Source organism: Centroberyx gerrardi, chromosome 1 (genome assembly GCF_048128805.1).
Source record: "Centroberyx gerrardi isolate f3 chromosome 1, fCenGer3.hap1.cur.20231027, whole genome shotgun sequence".
Lineage (NCBI taxonomy): Eukaryota > Metazoa > Chordata > Actinopteri > Beryciformes > Berycidae > Centroberyx > Centroberyx gerrardi.
Genome location: NC_135997.1, coordinates 16643234 through 16663404, shown reverse-complemented (window position 1 = coordinate 16663404; position 20171 = coordinate 16643234). Strand labels below are relative to the sequence as shown.

The window sequence follows — 20171 nt, the reverse complement described above, 5'->3', positions numbered from 1 at the left end:
ATTCAATGGCCTAATGTATTAAAAGAAACCCAGTGGGTGGCCCATTGGTCACCTTACCAAATATGCAACGAGGGGACTGGCACCAAAATCATCTCTGTGAGTCCGGTAGATAGCTCTATCTGGTGCGCATGTTAATGCTTTAACATGCAGTAAGTTAAGTAATCGTAGGTGAAAATGGATGGTTAGTTAATTTTAATGACATGTCTTTAAACCTGTCAGGCTTGTTTAGGGGATTAGTAGAAAAGACATAAAAGAACGCACTCTTTGGAACTACTTTCAGTGGCAGAAGGCCTCTCTTCTCCTGAGACTTTGAGTGTAACTTGTTTAGTTTATACAGTAAGTGAGTGAAGTTAGCCAGACAGCTAAAGTTTTTGCCCTGTTGATTCGTAACAGACTTCACTATGAATCTGCAGGCGACAGAATAAAAACCAACACCAATTTTGTATTACTTAAAGGTCTATCTTCATACTTTGGATAATGCTAGTTGCCTACAATTACTTAACATACTGTATGCTACAGTGTTAGCATGTGCACTGGACAGAGCTATCTGCCTGAGACACAGAGATGATTTGTTGTCACCAATGGGTCGAACTGCCAAAAAGCCGGGGTGGTCCTTTAAATGAGTGCGGCCAGACTGACCTTGCCGGCGTAGTGGTGGATGATGAAGCCTTGGTTCCAGCTGTTGAAGTGTTCGTGGGTGTTGATCTGGACTCGGAGCTTCTGCAGCATGGTCTGGTCGGCTCCCTCGCCCACTGCGTGCATGGTGGCACACACATCGTCCAGGATGCTCATGATGCCAGGGGGATTCTGGGATCACAAGGGAACAGATTAGTCTCAAAGCAATATTTCACATTTAGTTTTCAGTACTTGCATCCACAAAGTTACTAAGTTACTCAACCACCAACCACCAACGCGCTGCCCCATATAATCAGTAATCCACTCACTCACCAACTTCTATTTTCCTTTTGGAAGCCTGGAAATCATTTTTCTGACACATATAGCAACTCAAGCAAATTAACCTGAATATTTATGCTCTGAATTTTGTTCTCATGACACTTTTTGGACTTGCAGTTATTGATAAAGAGAGTCAGAAAAAAGCCCAAAAGCCAGATGTGATTGTACACTCCAGGGGTCATATAATGTCAGAGGTTGATGGTTAACAAAGTCACATTGGCTAAGTAGAGTGAAAAATTAAATTGTTACAGTGAAATAAGGTTGACCTCAACTACTGGAAGAAATTGTATGCATTAAACTATATCTAAAACTATATATCTGCATAATAAAGCATTAATAAAACATCTAAGGGAGACGTGAAAACTACAATTTTAATTGAGCAGCTTCAAAATTACTTAACACTGCCTCTCTCAAAACATCACACACCCACATGCAGAGTGATGTCACACACACAGCCGCACGCTGCCCTATTTGGCTCCATTATACCCAAAGTTGACCAGTGTCCCTCAGAGTGCCGAGTGGCACAGTGGCAGCAGTGTCTCCCTGCATGTGCGGCTCACTCAGAGAACACAAGTCTCTGTTGAAAAGGCGCATGTAAACTTGCCACTGGATTAACCAAATGGGCCTGGCGTAAAAAGCTGAAGTGTCAGGCACTGATACAGATCCCCTGCTCCTCTCAGATGGAGGCTTGTTTTAAAGCCCTTGTTGTGGATTTCATGGATTAGACTTCTCAGTGGGGCAGATAAATCAAATTAAGAGGCATGTCGGCACGTTTGAGGATGTTAAGCTGCTGGTCATGGGAAGAGTGCAGGAACTTGGCAAGCCACTGTGTAATTCAATTTACAGAGGGTTAGGCCCAATTTGGTTCATGTAGACAGTGAATATACCAAATTATAGATCATAACAGCCTGATACCGGTTCATGTTAACCTATTTCATTGTGAATGTGTACACTTGTAGAATATTAATAAGCTAGTATTTACCAATTTGCTCTCGATGAGATCACAGACGATCTTGTTGTTGAAGTATTCAATAGGAGTCCACTTGATGCCCTCCTGCACATACTCCTCCTGCAAGAAGACACACGAGGAGAGCGCCGGGTCAGGATACAGTACAACTAACGAGAGTGGAAATACAAAATGCGCAGCTGCAGAAACAGAAGTGTGACGAGAAACGTTACCTGCTCTGCCTTTAGCGTCAGCTCGATAAATATCTGCTGGAGTTTCTCATTCACAAAGTTGATGCAGAACTGTTCAAATCCATTTTTCTGATAAAGAGACAACACGTTAGATTAAATAAATGTCATACAGACTCTGGGAGCTGTGTCACACATGTCTTCAGAGACCGCGGATATCCTTTAGGCTCAATGGGCTTTGTTTGGAGAGGAGGCCATGCACCGGTCTGCCCGGTACTGAAGGAAGAACTGCATGCTGTACAATTTACAGCGCTTACAATAGACCAGGGGCCCGAGTCTTGTGTGACGGCAGCCTGCATCTTCCTGTCTTGTGACCTCTGGACACAGATGGCTTACTCTAACTCTGTGTACACAAACAATAAACCTACAACCTGAAGGACAGACCTTGCCTAGCCGAGCGGGTTGGGTATCATTTTTTCAGTAACAATCTGTATGCGATATGAGGAATCAGAGCTCTTGTTACATTATGATTTAAATTTGCAAGTCAGCATAAAACAAAAGCTCTTCCATTTAGTTCTCTTAACAAGCCCAATCCTATCAACAACCCTAAAACTTCTTATTAAGAGAACTACACAAACACATAATCAGATTATAAAGGTACGTTAAAGTCTGCTGTCTCAATCAGGAGATGGGACTTAATCCACATACTTTACAAATCAGTCTGATCCTTAGTGTTTAATCTGTTTAAATGCTCAAAGTTAATGATCATTAATCTAATTTATGCATGTGGATGCAGAGTAAAAATCCAGTAGCCATGTGTCCACTTGTGAAATGGCCACTACCACTTACTTGGAAAATTTCAAATCCATAAATATCCAACACTCCAACATTCAGTTCCTGATGATCCTTCACCATGGCTTTGTTGATGGACTGAAATCAAAGGTACTGTGTTACCAAAATTATGGGTTTATTACAGATTATTATAAGGTTTGTTACCTATAACAACATTATAGGTTTATTATAGCTGTACTGTATTAACAACATTACAGTTGCACAAATTGAATCCTGTACAAACATCCAACCTTACCTCTACTAGGTAGTCAAACACACGTGCATGCAGGGCCTTGGAGAGCGCGTCACGCGTGTAACACGCCTGCTCCACGTTCAGCGTCACGTCAATAGATTCCAACGCACTTCCCCACTTGCTGTCCATCTTACGGCTTGTCAGTTTCTCCTTCAGACGCTTCTGGTCGATTCCAAGCAGAAACGCAGGGAAGGCGAGAACTGTAAAAAGACAGAAACAAAAAGAGCAAATAAAGAAAAAAAAAATCAATAAAGAGATGCTGTAATTGGCAATAATACTGACCCATATTTATCAAACAAGCATAAAACCCAAATGTTTTACTGCAAAAATCTGTACTCATCATTTTTTTCCTTGACTGCACTGGTAAGATCAACCTCATATTTTGTCTTAAAGTGTGTATGCTCAGATGGAGAAGTGGCATAACTGCATGTTATAGTAGGATGACCGTTATAATCCTGGGTGAATTAATCTTATATATTGGTGATGCCTGTCACTTCAGTCTTTTTGGCAATATTTTATATAGCCTACAATCAGTTCTGACAAATAATGAATTAGGCTAAATAAGCACGCCTAATGTTTTATTGCTGCAACACAAACAATGCTGCTGCAGTTCTCTTTCACTCAGCTCATACTGTTATGAGATGCCAAGTTACTTTTAGTTGTGCCACTAGGGAGAAATGAGGAGTAAAGCAGCACACTAGCACTGGGCTGTGCTCCCAAACAGCAAACAGACTGCACATTTCTCTAAAAATCAACATGCAAATCAACATGCAGGCCTCCATTTATTTAAATGGAGGCCTGCATGCAACCTTTGCATATCTCTGGGGGCCAAATGTGGGCCAAGTGTGTGTTTTTGTGCATTTAAAAACATGTTCCACGCTGGATTTTGTGCTCATATTGATGGGTAGGAAAGTTTCACAAATCAGAAAAGCTTCTATTGATAATCTCAGCGCATGAATTTGTGGCGGTTTGAGGCCATTCTGCCCACACCGCTGAAACAAAACATCTTCTGGAAAGAAAACAGAGCAGATAAGTTTTGAATTACAGTTAAATGTAAAATAGCCTGTGTATCGGGCTAGCTCCTGAAAGAGAGCGAGCATGCCTTGGATCATTAGCCCTAACCTGGCATTGATATTGTCCCCTGAGAGCCCCTCCCTGCCTTATTACAGTGACTCACTTCCCCTAGAAGGAAATGGCTCTCAGGCCTGCAGTCTCACTGTGTCTGGGAATGCATCAGACCACTGCAGTAGCTCCCCGTTTGGGACGTTAGGGTGTGACTGAGCATACGTCGGCTTAAATCACAGGGCAAAGCCATCCTTTGTGTTACATGCAGCCAGGAAAGGTATGGATTGGACGCTATGGACTGTCAATTACTACTAATAATACTTAAATAAGGCACAACACTGTTGCCATCATTTTGAAAAAGAAGAACAAATCTATGGCGAAAATGGATGGAGAGATTTTCCCATTGAGATCTTAACATCTCTATGGATTATTTAGAGTTATATCCCCTTTACAATTGGTTGTTAAAAAATCCTAGACTTCATGTTTGAGACTTTATGTACATAATGATTTTATAATTGGAAATATTATGTTTTATTTGAAAGAGATATTTACATCAGAAGAAACTTTTTTTAAGCCAAGTTTAAAAATCTAATGTTGACCACACACAGAGACAAAGCTAAACTAATTTTCCCATAGAAAAGTGGAAAATCCTCAAATACTTATTTGGGCAAAAATCACTGACTGACTCAAGTTCCTTTTAACCCAAAATAATGTCCTAGCCAGCCGAAAACTGTCTGACCTAGATGTATAACGAAGTAGTCTCAACATCTCTTTCAACGAGAGATGAGGCATTGATTTGTTTTGCTGAGCGCGGGCCGATGTTTACGTAGATTTGGTTGGTGTAGCTTCGAATGGGGGAGACAAGGGTCTGGATTTGTGTAACACACTGCAGAGTAAGCAGACAGGAAGCGAGGCTGGAGGGAACAGGAAAGGCAGAGATTACGGAGCGCTGCTGTGACGTCTGCACAGAACAGAACGAGGCTTTGTACCCCGGCAACCGCATTTCTCATCTACATCATACAGGCTGGATGGGGCGGGAGAGGGGCAGAGTCAGGAGCCGCGCAGCATGACAAGGAAGGAGGAAGGAACCGAGCAAAAGGAGAGAAGAATAAAGTGAAAGGGGGGAGAGAGAGGGAGGAGAAGGCGAGAGGGAAGGGGACGGACGGGAAGAGCTGCATTTTTCCAAGTAATTTTAGTCCGTGATGTAATATGTCCAGACCTTCAATAATAATGTGTTTTATTTGGTGTAATCCAGCATGGCCCGGATTACTCCAGACACTTGGCTGCAGCCCCGTATTAACACAATAAAACTTTAAGGAGAGAGAAATATAGTCCAAAACCAGCCTCTGAAGGGCAGCTCGGGACACTGGAGAGAGGAGGAACTTTCATAGGGGCAAAAGGAGCGAGAGACGAACTGCACCCCCATCTCAACCTGAACATCAGCGCCATTCGTCCTTCTTGACCCCACGCAGTCTGTATTGGCGTTTTACTCCTGTTACGCAGCCACACGGTGCATCCGGGAGCATCCGAGCGCACTTACACTCTTCGCTCTCCACGGCAGCGTAGTTCCCCGCCTCCCTGAAATTGATATTTCCGAGGTGCAGGACTCCGGCCACGATCTGAAGCACGAGGGTGCGGTCCTCCCCCGAGATGCCGATCACATCCATGGCATGCTGGGGAAAAGGCAAAGAGAGGAGATCATGTTAAACCGGGGCTGCAATGTGGATTTACTTACTCCTGCGGTACCTAGCTTACGTCCTCTAATTACTCCTCTTGCGGTTTTCGCTGGTAAACAAAAACAGGTGGAGAGCGTCGGAAAAGAAAACACAAGGCGATTGGTAAAGGGACAAAGGAATTTAAAGAAAAGGCCATAAGCCACATTGTGAGGAGAACATTGGTATGAGAGTAGAGTGATGGACACACACACACACATATAGACACACAGAGCACCACTGGGGATGTCAGGTAAGTGATAGCTATGACAGAAGGAAACCGACTCCGAGGCCAACACACCATTGTCTCCTGAAAGTCGCTCTTGTCGTTGATGTCGTCCACCTTGTAGGAACCGGACTGGTTGAGGTAAGTGTAGTAATCCAGGCTGGTGATGCCCAGGCTGCTCTTCTGCTCTCCGCTGGCTCCTTCTATCAGCTGTGGAAAGGAAAGGTTATTAGACTCCTGTAGAGCACGAGTTAGGATAATTACAGCATTTATAGACATGCCTCCGCACAAGGCCTCCGCAATGGTGGACTCACACTCTCTCCCCATGAAATCCCCATCCGCTTTGACCCACTTTGATGTTAAATTTATATTCCATACTCGGCTTTGCATGTGAAGAAAACTGTGCTATGGGAAGACGGAGTCCTCCTATCTGTTCCAGGGACCTCAAGCCATACACGATGAAAACAGCTTGACCCTCTTTTCAGCGGCCAAATGGCACTTGTTATCCAACGTGTCCTGAAATTCCCTCACAGCCCCTCTAAGCCAATTGTTGTCCCTCACTTCTGAAAAAAGCACATGAATAATTCAACAAATGAAGTGAACACACCCGTGTTTACGCCACCAGCAAAGCCTCACCTGGTAGAATATATGGAAGCTCCTCTCTCCGGGATTTCGCATGACGACGCGTGACTTCTCCAGGAGGAAGTTGGAGATTTTCCCTCCGTCCGGTTCTCCACCAGAGCTGAACCAGATCTCAAAGTATTTTCCCTTGATGGATGAGAGCGTGGTTCTTCAGTATTGGAGTGGGCCACAACAAAGCTTAAACACAGAGCTATAAGCATTGAAACACTGGCATGGGCTGTGCTAGGGATGCTGTGTGTGTGTGTGTGTGTGTTGTGTATATATATATATATATATTTATATAAATCTGACCCTGTTCTCTGTCTCTCTCTCCTCTCCAGACAAGTCTGTAATGTAATATCTATTCCAGTCCCAGTCAAGCTGAGGGCTGAAGCCCCAAAGTGAACAGAGACACTATTTATCCAAAGACTACCTCAAAACTTCGCGTTCCCAGGCCATTAGTGCCAAACCTGATTTAGTTCCCCAAAACTAGATCTAAAAATATCCCAACAACGGAGACAATACGGCTTTGTAAGTTAACCTGAATATTATACTTAACCGTTATGCTCTGCTGCAAAAAGTTCTGACAGAATAAATTTTCTCAAATGCGCTTGCCCTTAATTCTATGTCCATGCTAACCAACTTCCTTTGTAAGCAGCAGAGTCTGTGCCTCGGTGGTTCTGGATGTGTGTGCTGCCCGCTCGCTCTGTGCACTGTGTCCTTACAGCGCAGCTCTGGTTAACCAGGACACACATGAGGGTTGCAGCCAGAGGCAAGAGAGGACAGAAGAAAGCCCCAACTGTAAATCATTGTTTTTCAAAGTCTGGGTTGGGACCCAGAGGTGGCTCACAGTGTCCCCAAATTGTTCCAGAGTAACTGGCACCCATATATTTCTCTCTGAGTAACACAGTTGTACTGTGAGTAGGCATTTCTAATTTTATCTGAAGCTACTGGCTGCATTATAATGCCGTGGAGTCTTCCAAAGTCCCTGCGATGCAAGTCGGTTTATACTGTAGATAGCCTGCAAAATCAGTTTTATGCTGAAAATGTGGGTCCTTAGAGAAAGATTTTCTAACCACAGCTGTAACTCCATTCTTTTTTTTACTTGTGCCTTTTTTACACTATTTGAAATGGACAACCATGTGTTTTCTTTGGTTAACAAGAACTCCAAGACAGTTTTAAATCAAACCAGGGCAAAAATCAGCGCCAGTAACACAACGCTAGCCACCCCAATTACCGAATGATAAAACAGCAATACAGAAATGAAAGCCTTACAAATCTGCTGGAGTTGTTGTTCCTCACGGTCTTGGCATTGCCGAAGGCCTCGAGCAAGGGGTTGGACTGCAGGATGATGTCTTTGACGTGCTGTGAGGGGACAGACAGTGAGCCGTTAGCTGCAATACAGTGAGCAACAAGTAAAGCAGAGGCAGAACGAACGCAGGTAGAGACACTTCACACTTCACACCCCCCGCTGACAGGTCTTTGTGCACGACTCTGGAAGTTTCCACTCACAGACAGGCATGTGTGCGCACACACACAAACACACACAAACACACACACACACACACACACACACACACACACACACACACACAAAGTCTGGAGGACATTATCTTTCCCATGAGCCATCTGCATGTCAGAAACACATGAGTTTTAAATCAGTGCGTTGACACAGACGGAGCGATTCCCTCTTCTTATTGTACACAGAAGTGCAGTGGTAGTATTTCTGGGAATCTTTTGCATTCCTGAACCTTTGTCCTGTATCAAAGGAAAAAATAACTACTGTAGTTCAAGTTATTATATAGTTATTTATGTAGTTACTAGCTTACATCCTTATTTTATAATTTAGTACTATTAAGCACTAATTTAGTACTAGCACTATTCATAGGCAGTCCATATAGAAATACTTTCAACACTATAATCTTTTGTATTGGCTTCCATAACTTTGATTTATTTATTAATTATTGATAACTATTGTTAAATATTAACTGGGGATATGACTTTCCTCAGTGAGGATGCAAATGATCAGACAGATGGATAGATAGACAGGATTCATTACTGGCAGGGGGTCACACTATAAATGTATCCAGAACTATTCATGTACATACATATGTGCAAACACACACAAGCACACATATAGAGCCATACACACACTACATAAGAGAGTGTGTACTCTGGAACATAAAATTCACACATACCACACAGTGAACGTAGAAGCCAAAGGAACCGTATGAATGAGACATGGAGACACCAGAGGGATGTGACAGAGCTAAATGTGTTTCTAATATAACAGTATCTCGCTCTTGAACAGCCGCAGGGCCGAAATGTCATCAAATAAAGAATATTTTCTATGGAGCTAGATTGTGACACTTTCTCTTGTTTTCTTCTAATGTAATGGCCGCCTTTGTTTAATCAAACAATAAAAACACCAAGAGAAATTTTGATAACTTTAGAAGCACACATACAACGTGCAACGTGAACACTGAAAACAGTAATAATGCCATATATTCCATGGGACTTTGTCTAACTACTTAGACGATCAGCCCTACTATTAAGCCAGAAGATGATTTATGATGTTCCCTTAGTGGAAAAAGCTCTGACTGGATTAAATACAATAACTAAATATCCCAGTGCCATCACGGTGCAGGCATTTCCTCATCAAACTCAGACCTTTGCAGACAGTGGAAAGGGGAGGCTTAGGGACGGGACATCTGCTGGTTTGGGGGGCTGCCAGATGGCTAGTGGGGGTTGGGTGAGTAAGAGGCTGCTGGTGGACTGATAATGGGGTTTTGGGGGGATCATAAGAGATGGATTGGGTTTGGAGGAGAGAATGGGTGCAGGACTATAGCAGCAACAGGTTGTTTCAAATCTCTGTCTGATTTTATACAGGTCTGGACCTACGTTATGCACAACAATTAATCTGTGAATGATTCTAGAAGTGGGGCTGGGTGATATGGACAAAATTAATATCACGATAACTAAGAAATTATTTTGATGTTGAAATAGAATGATATCTAGATGATAAATCACGTTAAATAATCGATTGCTGTTCATTGCATTGAACTATATGGTATATGATATATAGAGTATGACAAAACTCTCATTTTCAAATAATATTCCCTAATTTGTTGAGATTTTAATTCGCATTTGCTTTTAATTATAATCCAGACACCAGAATTGTGTATCACAATAAACACAATATTATTATTTCTTCATGATATGATTCTATTGATAGACAATAAACAATATAATGAATTAGTGCCCAGACCTATCTACAAGGTTATTATATAAGCAATATAATTGATCATCTCAAAAGTCTCAAATGCTTCACAACAGTTCCGTCTCACCTTTACTTTGGTTCCTCCTCCTGACACTCTGGAGATGTAGCTCATGATGTATTTGGCTGCCACAGTCTTCCCTGCACCGCTCTCTCCACTACAAAACAAACAGGCGCAGAGAGTTTTAAGGGCATGTTCGCTCACAGGTGCAATCTGGGCAACTACTGGCATAAATAAAGTCTGTTTCATTGCATTGAAAAAAAATATTGAAACACACCTAATGCAATGAGCCATAGCATGTGACATCTGAATATAGACTCAGTAGCTACTTTATCAGGTACATCTAGTGCTGGGTGGTTGTGTTCTACTGTAGCCAATCTGTGTCACGGTCGGATGAGTTGTGTTTTCTGAGACACCGAACTGTTATTTAGATCTATGTGGCGCGCCAGTTACCTTACACACCTTTTTTTATTTTCTTCTTTCTATCTTTCTCATCAACTGTCGGTATTTTCCAGGATGACCGCCACTGACTGAAAGTTTCTTGTTTGTTGCACCATTCTCTCTATTTAGCGCTGTTATTATGCATCAAAAGACCACAAGGGCACAAATAATCAGGCTACTGAGTGTCATTTTGAAGCTGCAGATGGTTTGTTTACATGTATTTTGTTTGTAAACACTGAAGTAAACAGGATGTGTATTTTGAGTCAGGCTGTGAGCGTTGTCAAGAGGTTACTTTCCCATGTCCCACCAATCAAGGACTTAAGTGTATTTCAAATGCTCAAAAATCCTACTATAGGGCTTTAAACCAAGGCATAAAAATCTTTCCTATTCGTACTGTTGGAAGAGACAAATCCACCACTTTAGACATTTAATAGTATTTGCAATTTACTCTTGTTTCCGCTTTGATACAGAAGTTAGGCTTCTCTTTCTTTGTGTGAGTTTGTGTGTGTGTGTGTGTGTGTGTGTGTGCGTGCCTTTGTGCGCATGTGCACAACCCTTCTCCCCAAAGCAAGGATGACCTGGAATCAATAAGTCTTTTCAACCTCACTGAATAGACAGGTGAAAGCCCAGCTCCTGCCTTTGTGTGTGCTGACTCCACTTCCTATGTGAACTCAAATGTCTGTTTGGCCTCTATAAGCAACTCAAAAACAAGTTAAATTTATGTGTGAGGATGAAGGCTACAGTAGTAACAACATTAATGCTGTTTTGTCACATTTACCCACGCCCCCCCTCCCTACCTCCCCTCCCTCCCCCCTCCTCTTCTCTCTTCCCTCAGCCTACACTTGCCTTTTTTCCTCCTTGCCTTTCACTTTGCCAGGGTCATACTTATTTTGACATATGTGGTTTGGCAGTGGATAACAGTGGAGTCTGTTTTTATTCCATGCCTTAAAGTAGAGTCAGGTTGGTAATGTCTCTCTGAGAAACACAGCTGCAGACTGTTAGAGGCTGCCAGAGGAAGTCATGGGAGCCACTCTATTACACAACGGTCTCTATATGCTCACACCCCCTCCCCCTATATGCTTACTGCCCCAGCTCCTCTGCACTGCCAGGTCTACCTCATTACACACTTGTAACACAAGCAACTCGATAAGTCTCATCCAGCTGGGAGCCATTGACATGCCGGGTAATCCAGTGCACCAAGTACCCCGGTCTTTGACTTTCAGTGTGAGAAGAACCTCCTGAGCTCCATCTGAAAACAGTGGCGAACCCTTGGCACTCAAGTTATTGTCTGAAGGGCTATTTTCAGCACAAGCTGCGGCCGGAGTTTCAATCACATCCCATTCTGAGCCCCCGGAGGGGCGAGGCCCATTGTTGCAGCACTCATGCTAAAGGCATTGTTAACTTCCGCAGAGATTTATTAACCAAACATGGAAAGAAGCTGAACCATGCAATGTGAAGTACAGCACGGTTGAAGTATTAACTTCCATAAATCATTACTGACATCAACTATGAGTGAGATGCATATTCAACACCAACTTCCAGTTTTGGCAGTTTTTTATCTAATGAGGCACACTGTGTTCCCACAGAACTATTTAAAAGTGCATGTACTGTATGTTCAAGTATGTATTTAAGGTTGCTTTCATGATGATGACAGTTTTGCCAGAATGTTGCTTTCACAACGTCTTCATAAATCAAATTTTTTTTTTTTTACAATAGAGCTATGAGAGCCTGCATTCATCTGTTTTAAGGCCCAATTCACAGATCAAATAGAAGCAGATAGAAATATGGGATGGGAAATATTTGTTCAGTGTCAAAATGATCGATAAAACAATGAAACTGTCAAATGGATCCAGATAGGCAGTTTGTGACGACTGTCATAAAATAGACCAGGATTTTGTATCCTGATGGGTTGATAAAGTTGTAAAAATCTTGATAGACTAAGCCAGATTTTTTTGGATGCTTATGGAGTGCTGATCTGAGACCGGTTCACCTATCCTACATCAGTACTATTATGAAGCAGCGGAAAGGAGCAGCTAGTGGTTCTAGCTGAAAAGAAAGGATGCCAGTTGGGGTCCCAAGTATGGAAATCTATCTCATGGCTAAAATAGGACTTTATTAAACATATGATGCCATAGCTGTGGCAGCAGAAGTGGGAATTCAAATGCTGTCCTCAGCTCCTGGTATTATTGTTTTATATATTTCAGCTGACTGTTTGCTGATACAACTCGGTTTCTGAACTGCTGAGCAAGCTGCGTTGAGCCAGCAGTAGTCGGCCGTCACTTTAGCCTCTGACTGTTTGTACGGGGCAATTTCTGAACGGCTGAGTGGGCCGTTTCAAACCAGCAGAATCAGTCATCCCATTAGCCATTTATTGTTGAGATTCATGGTGAGGTTGGAAATTAGTGGGTGAGATGTAAGCTTAAGTATGTCAGGATAGCGTAGATGAGTACAGTGCCCTGTTCCTCGTGCGTCATTTTATTAATCCAAGCTAATATGATGTCAGCTGTTTCAACTCATTTTGCTAATCCACATCCAGTTATCTCCGTTCCTCAAATGCAGGTGGCAGATTGATTTGTCACAAGGATGCAGTTATCTTGGATTACCGCGTGCTTCTAATTTCAAATAAAGACAACATGAGTAGAGAGTTGAAACCATGATCAAGGTTGGCACGGCACCATGGTGCAAAGGAGAGCACCTTTTTTACTGCAGCTGAGCAAGAGTTAATCATTGAAGACTAAGAGAAACATGTCTTATCTGAAACCATAGCTTAACTATGAAATGCAACACTGCCAAAGCCTCTAAAATGATAGAGAAATAGTGGCAGAAAATTGAGTAAATTAAGTGCAAAAGTAGCCTATTTACAATTGCATCATAACCTATAACTCTTTTCATTGTGTAAACTATTAAAATTGCCAAGATATGATTTTTCTGGCTTGTAACGAGCCATTCTCAGAGTGGCACTGGCCCAAAGACGATGGGGGAACAATTCAAAATATATATATAAAAAAAAAAGATATATATAAAACTTTTCTTCAAACTGGTAGACTGTAAATAACCCCTTCTTTTCCACAAGCCTTCTGAACATGTCATGGGCCAAATTGAATGAAACATCTGTGATGGGAGGTGCCCACTTGATAACCTGCTCTCAGCCACCCCCCCTTTTCTTCTAACATCAAAGCCAGGCTTCTATATGTTACCAATCACTCTAAATAGCACAGAGAATAGTTACATCAGACCCTGCATATTGGTAAACAGATACACATTTCCCCTCACAAAGGCGTAAAAATGTAGAGGAGCAGGGGAAGTCCACAGAAAGAACAGTCAAATGACTCATGTCATGTTGAATTACCCTTCATTCACACATTTCCTTAATAGATAGGAAAAAGGGCTAACATAGGGCGATGCTGACCACACTGCCTGGCCAGCAAATTCATGGTGAGGCCTTTGTTTGCCGAGATCTGGTTCATCACAAAACCACTTCCATGCCTTTGTTTGCTGATCTGGTTGATCACAAATCCACTTCAATGCCTTTATGTGGGAAACTGAACTAGCAACTGCTCGCTGTCCAAACAACGGGGGAAAGTGCTGAAGCAGGGGCCATTCGTCATGAGGTAAGCACTACAGCGACCACCCTGCTCAGGTGACTGGCCCATAGGATAAAGCCCCGACCATGACACCACACTTTTCCCTCAGCAGCTTTCTCCCTTGAAAATCATTTCGCCAACTACAAGCTCCTGAAAAAAAAACCTGGATGAACACTTTTTCCTAGACCCTAGAAGTCTGGAAGAGAAGAGGAGAATACATCTTTTAATAATTTTACCCAGATTTTCCCTAAATCCAGAGAGAGAGAGAGAGAGAGAGAGAGATTCTGTGATTCCAGCAGGTGTTCATCCTGTTTTGTTTTTTCTAAACCAGGAAGCTCCTGAAAAATAGTTGCTACGGTTCGTTTTTTCCGCCACACATCCTGGAGGGAGTTAACACAGTCCACCTCCAGCTGCTAACTGTGCATTGTTAGTCATATTTGGATTTGAATGCATTCTTTTTTAAATTTGCATTTCATGGAAAGCTCTAAAATAAGCAACGTCTGCTAGATATGATGGGGGAAAAAAAAACACAGAAGCATGTCCCTCTCTGTCGGTCAGCTGTACCTCATGATGTGGTGGAACCGGTTCGGTCTGTGTTCTTGTTCCCTCCCCATCCATTACCATTAGCTGCAATGGCTCAGCAGCATTTCAGCGATGTCATAACACCACACGGATCACATTACACAGATTACCATCTCCCGTCCGTGTCTCGCTCTCTCCTGTACTGTACATTTAATCATTTTACACACTGGAGCTGTTATTCTGGTTGGTCGTGCGCTCACAGATTAGGACATGATCAGTGAAAAAGGTGAATAAGAATAAGAGACGGAGCGGGTGGGATTGCAGACTTGACGCCTTACCTGATGATGACGCACTGGTTCTCGCGGTCGATCATCATATTTCTGTACATGTTATCTGCCAGCGCATAGATGTGTGGAGGATTCTCATACTGAGCCTGGCAGGTGATAAGAAAAGAAAGGAGACAACCAAGTCACAATGGAACTGCACTTTTCAAATGAGTGCATCTACACTACCAGGCAAAAGTTCAGACACATCACATTTGTCTTTAGTAAAGACATCAAAACTATGAAATAACACAAATGCAATTATGCAGTGACCAAAAAAAGTGTTAAACAAATCAAAACTATCTTATATTTTGCATTATTTAAAGTAGCTGCCCTTTGCCTTAATGGAAAGGCAAAGGCTTTGGAAAGAAATTCATGCATAGGCATCAACTTCACTGTTTATATTTGCCTAAGAAACAAATTTCAAGCATTTAAGCATAGGCCTTTAGATCAAAATGGCTTTAAGATTATGAAAAACATAGTCCATTCAATCAGGTGTGTCCAACTTTTGACTGGTAGTGTATTTCTTTAGCATATATGTGGTATCTGACAATGAAAATGATTTGAGGATGGTTTGATTTAATTAGGGATTAAAAACAACAGTCAAACAGCTTTTATAAAGGACTGTGAGGTTGTGGAGCTTCAAACCAAGGAGACGCTCTCAGCAGGCTGGCCAAGACCAGTCAAGAGAACACAGACTTGAACAGGCTGTTCTGTGAAGGTACTGCCAAGCCTGCTCAACGGCTGAGGCAAGTTTCTGACGGCAACATCTGTGCCAGCCCGTTGGAAAGTATTCGCACTACATCTAGCCCAGCTCCTTTCAAAGCCTTTGTCCTTGAGACTTATCATCTTAAACCCCCAGGCCCTTTAATAGCACATAAAAGCTGCTATGAAGTGACAGTTTTTTGAATTTGACAGAAAACAGAAGCCATTTAAAATGCGTTTATAAGAAATATGTCATGCGTCCTCTCAGGCAAGAGGGGTTTGTACTCACCGCGCCCTGATACATCTCAACTTCTTTCTCCCCAAAGTATGGCATCTGCTTGAAAGGGTTGACGGAGATGAGCACAGGGCCAATGTATGTCTGATGAGGTTATATATTAAAGATCATAGAAGGAATACAAATAAATCAAAACACCACAAAGGGAAAATCACCACTTCTTGGTAGTCCTGCTGTACAGTCAACATTATCGAGGGAACCCCCATAAAACATTTCTTCTTTAAGGGCAAAAGAGTTTCACAGCTTCTATATGATTTTTTTACATAGATATTATTGGACTAGATGGGAAAAAAATGACATAAGTCTAGGCTACCATAACGGCAAGGCAATGTGCAGCAGTGTGTGGTGATCAGGCCTGAGCCTCATAAATATCCAGTGTTTACACATCACAGAGAATATAATTCAGCCGTGTAACACTGTGAGGTTTTATGCCCTGCAGCCAGAAAGCTGCCCATGGCAAATAAAGCTGGTATTGTGGGTGGCCTACAGTGACCCGCAGCCCAGTGCACTTCTGGCTGGGAGACTTCAGAGTTATTGCTATATATTGACCCCAATCAAAAGGACTGACTCAGAGTTCTCGGGTCTAAAACTGCCAGCTGAATTCGCCGAACTACATAATCCTGAATGCTGCCAGAACACAGACGAAGTTCATATAATGAGCTCCTTTGAGAACTCTCACCATTGCTTTTCAAAGGGGTTATTCAGAGATGCAGTCATTTCACATCATGAACATCTTGTGTGTGTGTGTGTGTGTGTGTGTGTGTGTGTGTAGCCACAACTGCAAATTTTAACATCTAAACCTCCCATTTGTGAGATGAATGGGAATGATAGCTCTCAGCACGTTTTAAATCCCCACCCCCGATCAAAACAATGACGGGAGCAATGTTCCAATTCAAACAGACTGTACTGCATACTAGATTTCTCCATTATGGCGTCTGCTGTTCCTTACACCATCTCTTTCACATATTGCACCATAAAGAGATCAAACCAGAGTTAATCTGATTAGTATTCATTCCATGCATGAGGGAGCAGGGAGGGGAACAGGAGTCTGGGGTGCAGACCGGGGCACCCAGAGGCCCTCTGCCCCCTGCACACGGCCGGGACTGGTGGGAGGGGCGCTACCTTCAAACATTGGCCTATTACTCACAGCTACTACGACACTGTGAATGACCATTCAGCTATTCTGGGAATAACATGGGTGTGACGGGACTCAGCAATTCCTCGCCAGGGTGTGAGCTGCGATCGTGAAGAAAGGATACAAAGATGTAGTCATCCATGTATCTCCTCTTGAGGTTGTCCACGATGGCGTCCTCGTTGATCTTGGTGAGCAGCACCATGTCGTCCACTCCGCTGTGTTTGACATTGTGGCTCTGCCAGTGGTACCGGTAGTGGCCCCGGCTCCCCTGCAACAACAACACACAACATGCAATTGTTAGTTCGCTTAGAAAGACACAATAGGACGGCGCTGACCAATCCAGACTCAAGGTAAACAGCACAGTTACAATGTCATATGAAGAGGATGAATTGTAGCATTTTTAAGCACGCTGAATGACTGAGACAGGGTGATTTAATTGTTATTTTTACTGTTGAGATAATCAGACAAAATGAAAGGCAAGGAGAAAATGGTTATTTTCACACAGGCAAAAGTTCATGTTGGCACATTTTCCGATCGCAGCAGCAGGATGAGCTATGTTTACCTTACTCTAAAAAAGTGCAAGGTTAGATTCCCAGAAGTGCTTTATGTGCGCCTAAGTGTCAAAGATGCTTTGAATTGACTTTTATCCACATCCTACCGTCTTGGTTTCCCCCTACATTCCTGTTTTGTTTTAGCAGAGTGAGTCTCCAGAAAGCTGAGGTCATTCATCATGTGCTATGAGTCAATGTCGTCTGGCTACTGTGGAAGAGGGTCACAATGTGCTGCGAGGAGTGAGTCTCTTTCTCCTGGATGGAGAACCAATCAAAGCCACAGAGAGGATCCAGAACATTAGTCAACACACAATTTAACTCTTCGCTTCCTGACTCTTTTGTCGGGAAGTGGCGGATCAGGAAAGAGGAGAAAGGCAACCCAAACAGCACCATTAAAGGAAATACTTATACGGCCCAATATCTGGCAGAAGGGTTCCCTAACTTATCTTAGGAACAAACCATTATCTATGAAAATCTATAAAGTTATTTCTCATTCTTAAATCAGCAGGTTTCTCGAAATTCAAAGCAAAATTGTTTTTGTTGTAGGTTGATGAGAAAGTGAGAATTTAACAGAGGCATGGAAAATTGTTATGACTAGAATTTCGTATTTTTAATATTACTCTATTTTCCTATGGATGTTAATATATTAACTTCCCTATGGTTTGGCTTATGGCTTTTGAAGCTGAGATTGGAGAAGTCTTGCTGATTATAATATACAATATATCCAAATATTGTCAAATTCCACTGGCTAGCATAACCTTGAAAAGTGCAGAGGTAACAATCACTCTACAAACAGTGAAAAGAAAAGAAGAAAAAATGTTATTAAAAAAACCAAGAAATACAGTTGCTGTTATGAATAAGTCAGTAAATGTAACCAAAGCAGCAAAGGACAAAACCATGGTGATACCTCAGCAGCGTAAAGTGAAACCATAGCCCAAGATTAACCAGTGGAAAGTCATGGCAACATTTAGTAATTAACTTTGAATTACCAAGTGAAGGAGGTAGGCCAATGAACTCTTAATATTCTCATGGGTGACTATATTTTTTTACACCAGCAAAATTCAAACCACTTTATAGACTCGGTCATAGCATGGGAGATGCTAAGGAATGTTAACAGCCTTTCAGACTAATTCTGTGGGTATTTTCCCCTCAGGAGGGAAGCAGCAAATTATTGCTTGATTAATTTTCCAGATCACACCCATTATCATGTTCTACAGCTTTTTAGGTGTGAAAGAGATGCTTTCTTCCTCCCTTGGCAATGTGAACAGGGTGCATTGCAGGTGATGTCATTCTCTGGGACATCATACACACATCGAAACATACAATGAATCAAGAAGAGGGGATGAGAACATTTGATAGGACTTTAAGAATCAAAATGACAGTTTAAAACAGTTACCAAAAAACACGTGCAGGCAATCTCACACACAAACACACACACACACACACACCTTCATAGGCAGATGCACAAACAAATAAAGAAAAGGGGTGATAATAGGGTAAAGTGATAGACGACATAGATTGGTCGCGCACATCCTGGAACCATTCGAGGCAGGTGCTGGATCCGGAAGTATTACCATATCTAAAAAAGAGAGTCCGCACACTGTAGCTCCCTTTTGCTGCTTTATTGGCACCACAAAGTAAGTGACGCTTCGAGCACACTGAAGAAGAGCAGCGGGCTCGTTTGTGGTGCCCATAAAGCAGCAAAAGGGAGCTACAGTGTGCAGACTCTCTTTTTTAGATAAAGTACAGATAGACCGTTGGGAGCAGCACCTGTTTTCCCCCAAATTTTCTTGATAAAGCAAAAACCAAGACTTTACAAAACTCTCTATTCCTATACCCTAACCTTCCCTGAAATACACATTAAGTAAAATATTGATTGTGTCTTGATAGGGCATCTGCCTACCACATGCTTTGACATAGATTATGTCAACGCCTGAAATTCTACTTGAGGGATCCAATACCATTCTTCTATGCGAGATTTCATCTTTTAGCGTTTTGTTGATTGTAGTTGAAAGGTGCTAAGTAACTAAGTACATTTACTCAAGCACTGTACTTAAGGGAAATTATGACGTACTGGAACTTTACTTGAGTATTTCCATTTTGTGAGACTTTATACTTTTACGCCACTACATTTCAGAGGGAAATATTGTACTTTTTACTCCACTACATTTATCTGACTGCTGTAGTTACAGTTACTTTACTACTACTTTACTAGTTATTGCAGAATAAGTTTTGCACGCAAAACATACGATAAGCTCCTAAATATTGTTAGAGTTTAAACTCCCCAACAGTATATGGAGGCAGTTGGACCTACAACATTAAAATACATTAAAATGCATCAATAATTTAACACTCTGACACAGACCGTTCTTCAGAATGAGTAGTTTTACTTTTGATACTTAAGTACTTTTTGCTGCTAATACCTCTATACTTTTACTTACAACTTTGAATGCAGGACTTATACTTTTAATGAAGTATTTCTCCATTAAGGTATTGCTACTTTTACGAAAGTAAAGGATTTGAATATTTTTCCACCACTGT

General features: G+C 42.0%; 1 protein-coding gene across 1 annotated transcript in view; it reads right to left on the bottom strand.

Moving 5' to 3' along the window:
* Positions 1–20171, bottom strand: part of myo1ea (myosin IEa) — a 54967-nt gene that overhangs the window by 17686 nt on the left and 17110 nt on the right. Inside the window, exons 2-14 of the mRNA XM_071903649.2 lie at positions 17204–17347; positions 15939–16028; positions 14960–15054; positions 10144–10231; positions 8072–8161; positions 6812–6943; positions 6251–6385; positions 5778–5910; positions 3176–3372; positions 2938–3018; positions 2134–2220; positions 1937–2023; positions 640–807 (exon numbers count right to left, since the gene is read on the bottom strand). Coding sequence (XP_071759750.1) covers positions 640–807; positions 1937–2023; positions 2134–2220; positions 2938–3018; positions 3176–3372; positions 5778–5910; positions 6251–6385; positions 6812–6943; positions 8072–8161; positions 10144–10231; positions 14960–15054; positions 15939–16028; positions 17204–17347 — 1527 coding nt within the window. The remainder of the gene's footprint in view (positions 1–639; positions 808–1936; positions 2024–2133; positions 2221–2937; positions 3019–3175; positions 3373–5777; positions 5911–6250; positions 6386–6811; positions 6944–8071; positions 8162–10143; positions 10232–14959; positions 15055–15938; positions 16029–17203; positions 17348–20171) is intronic.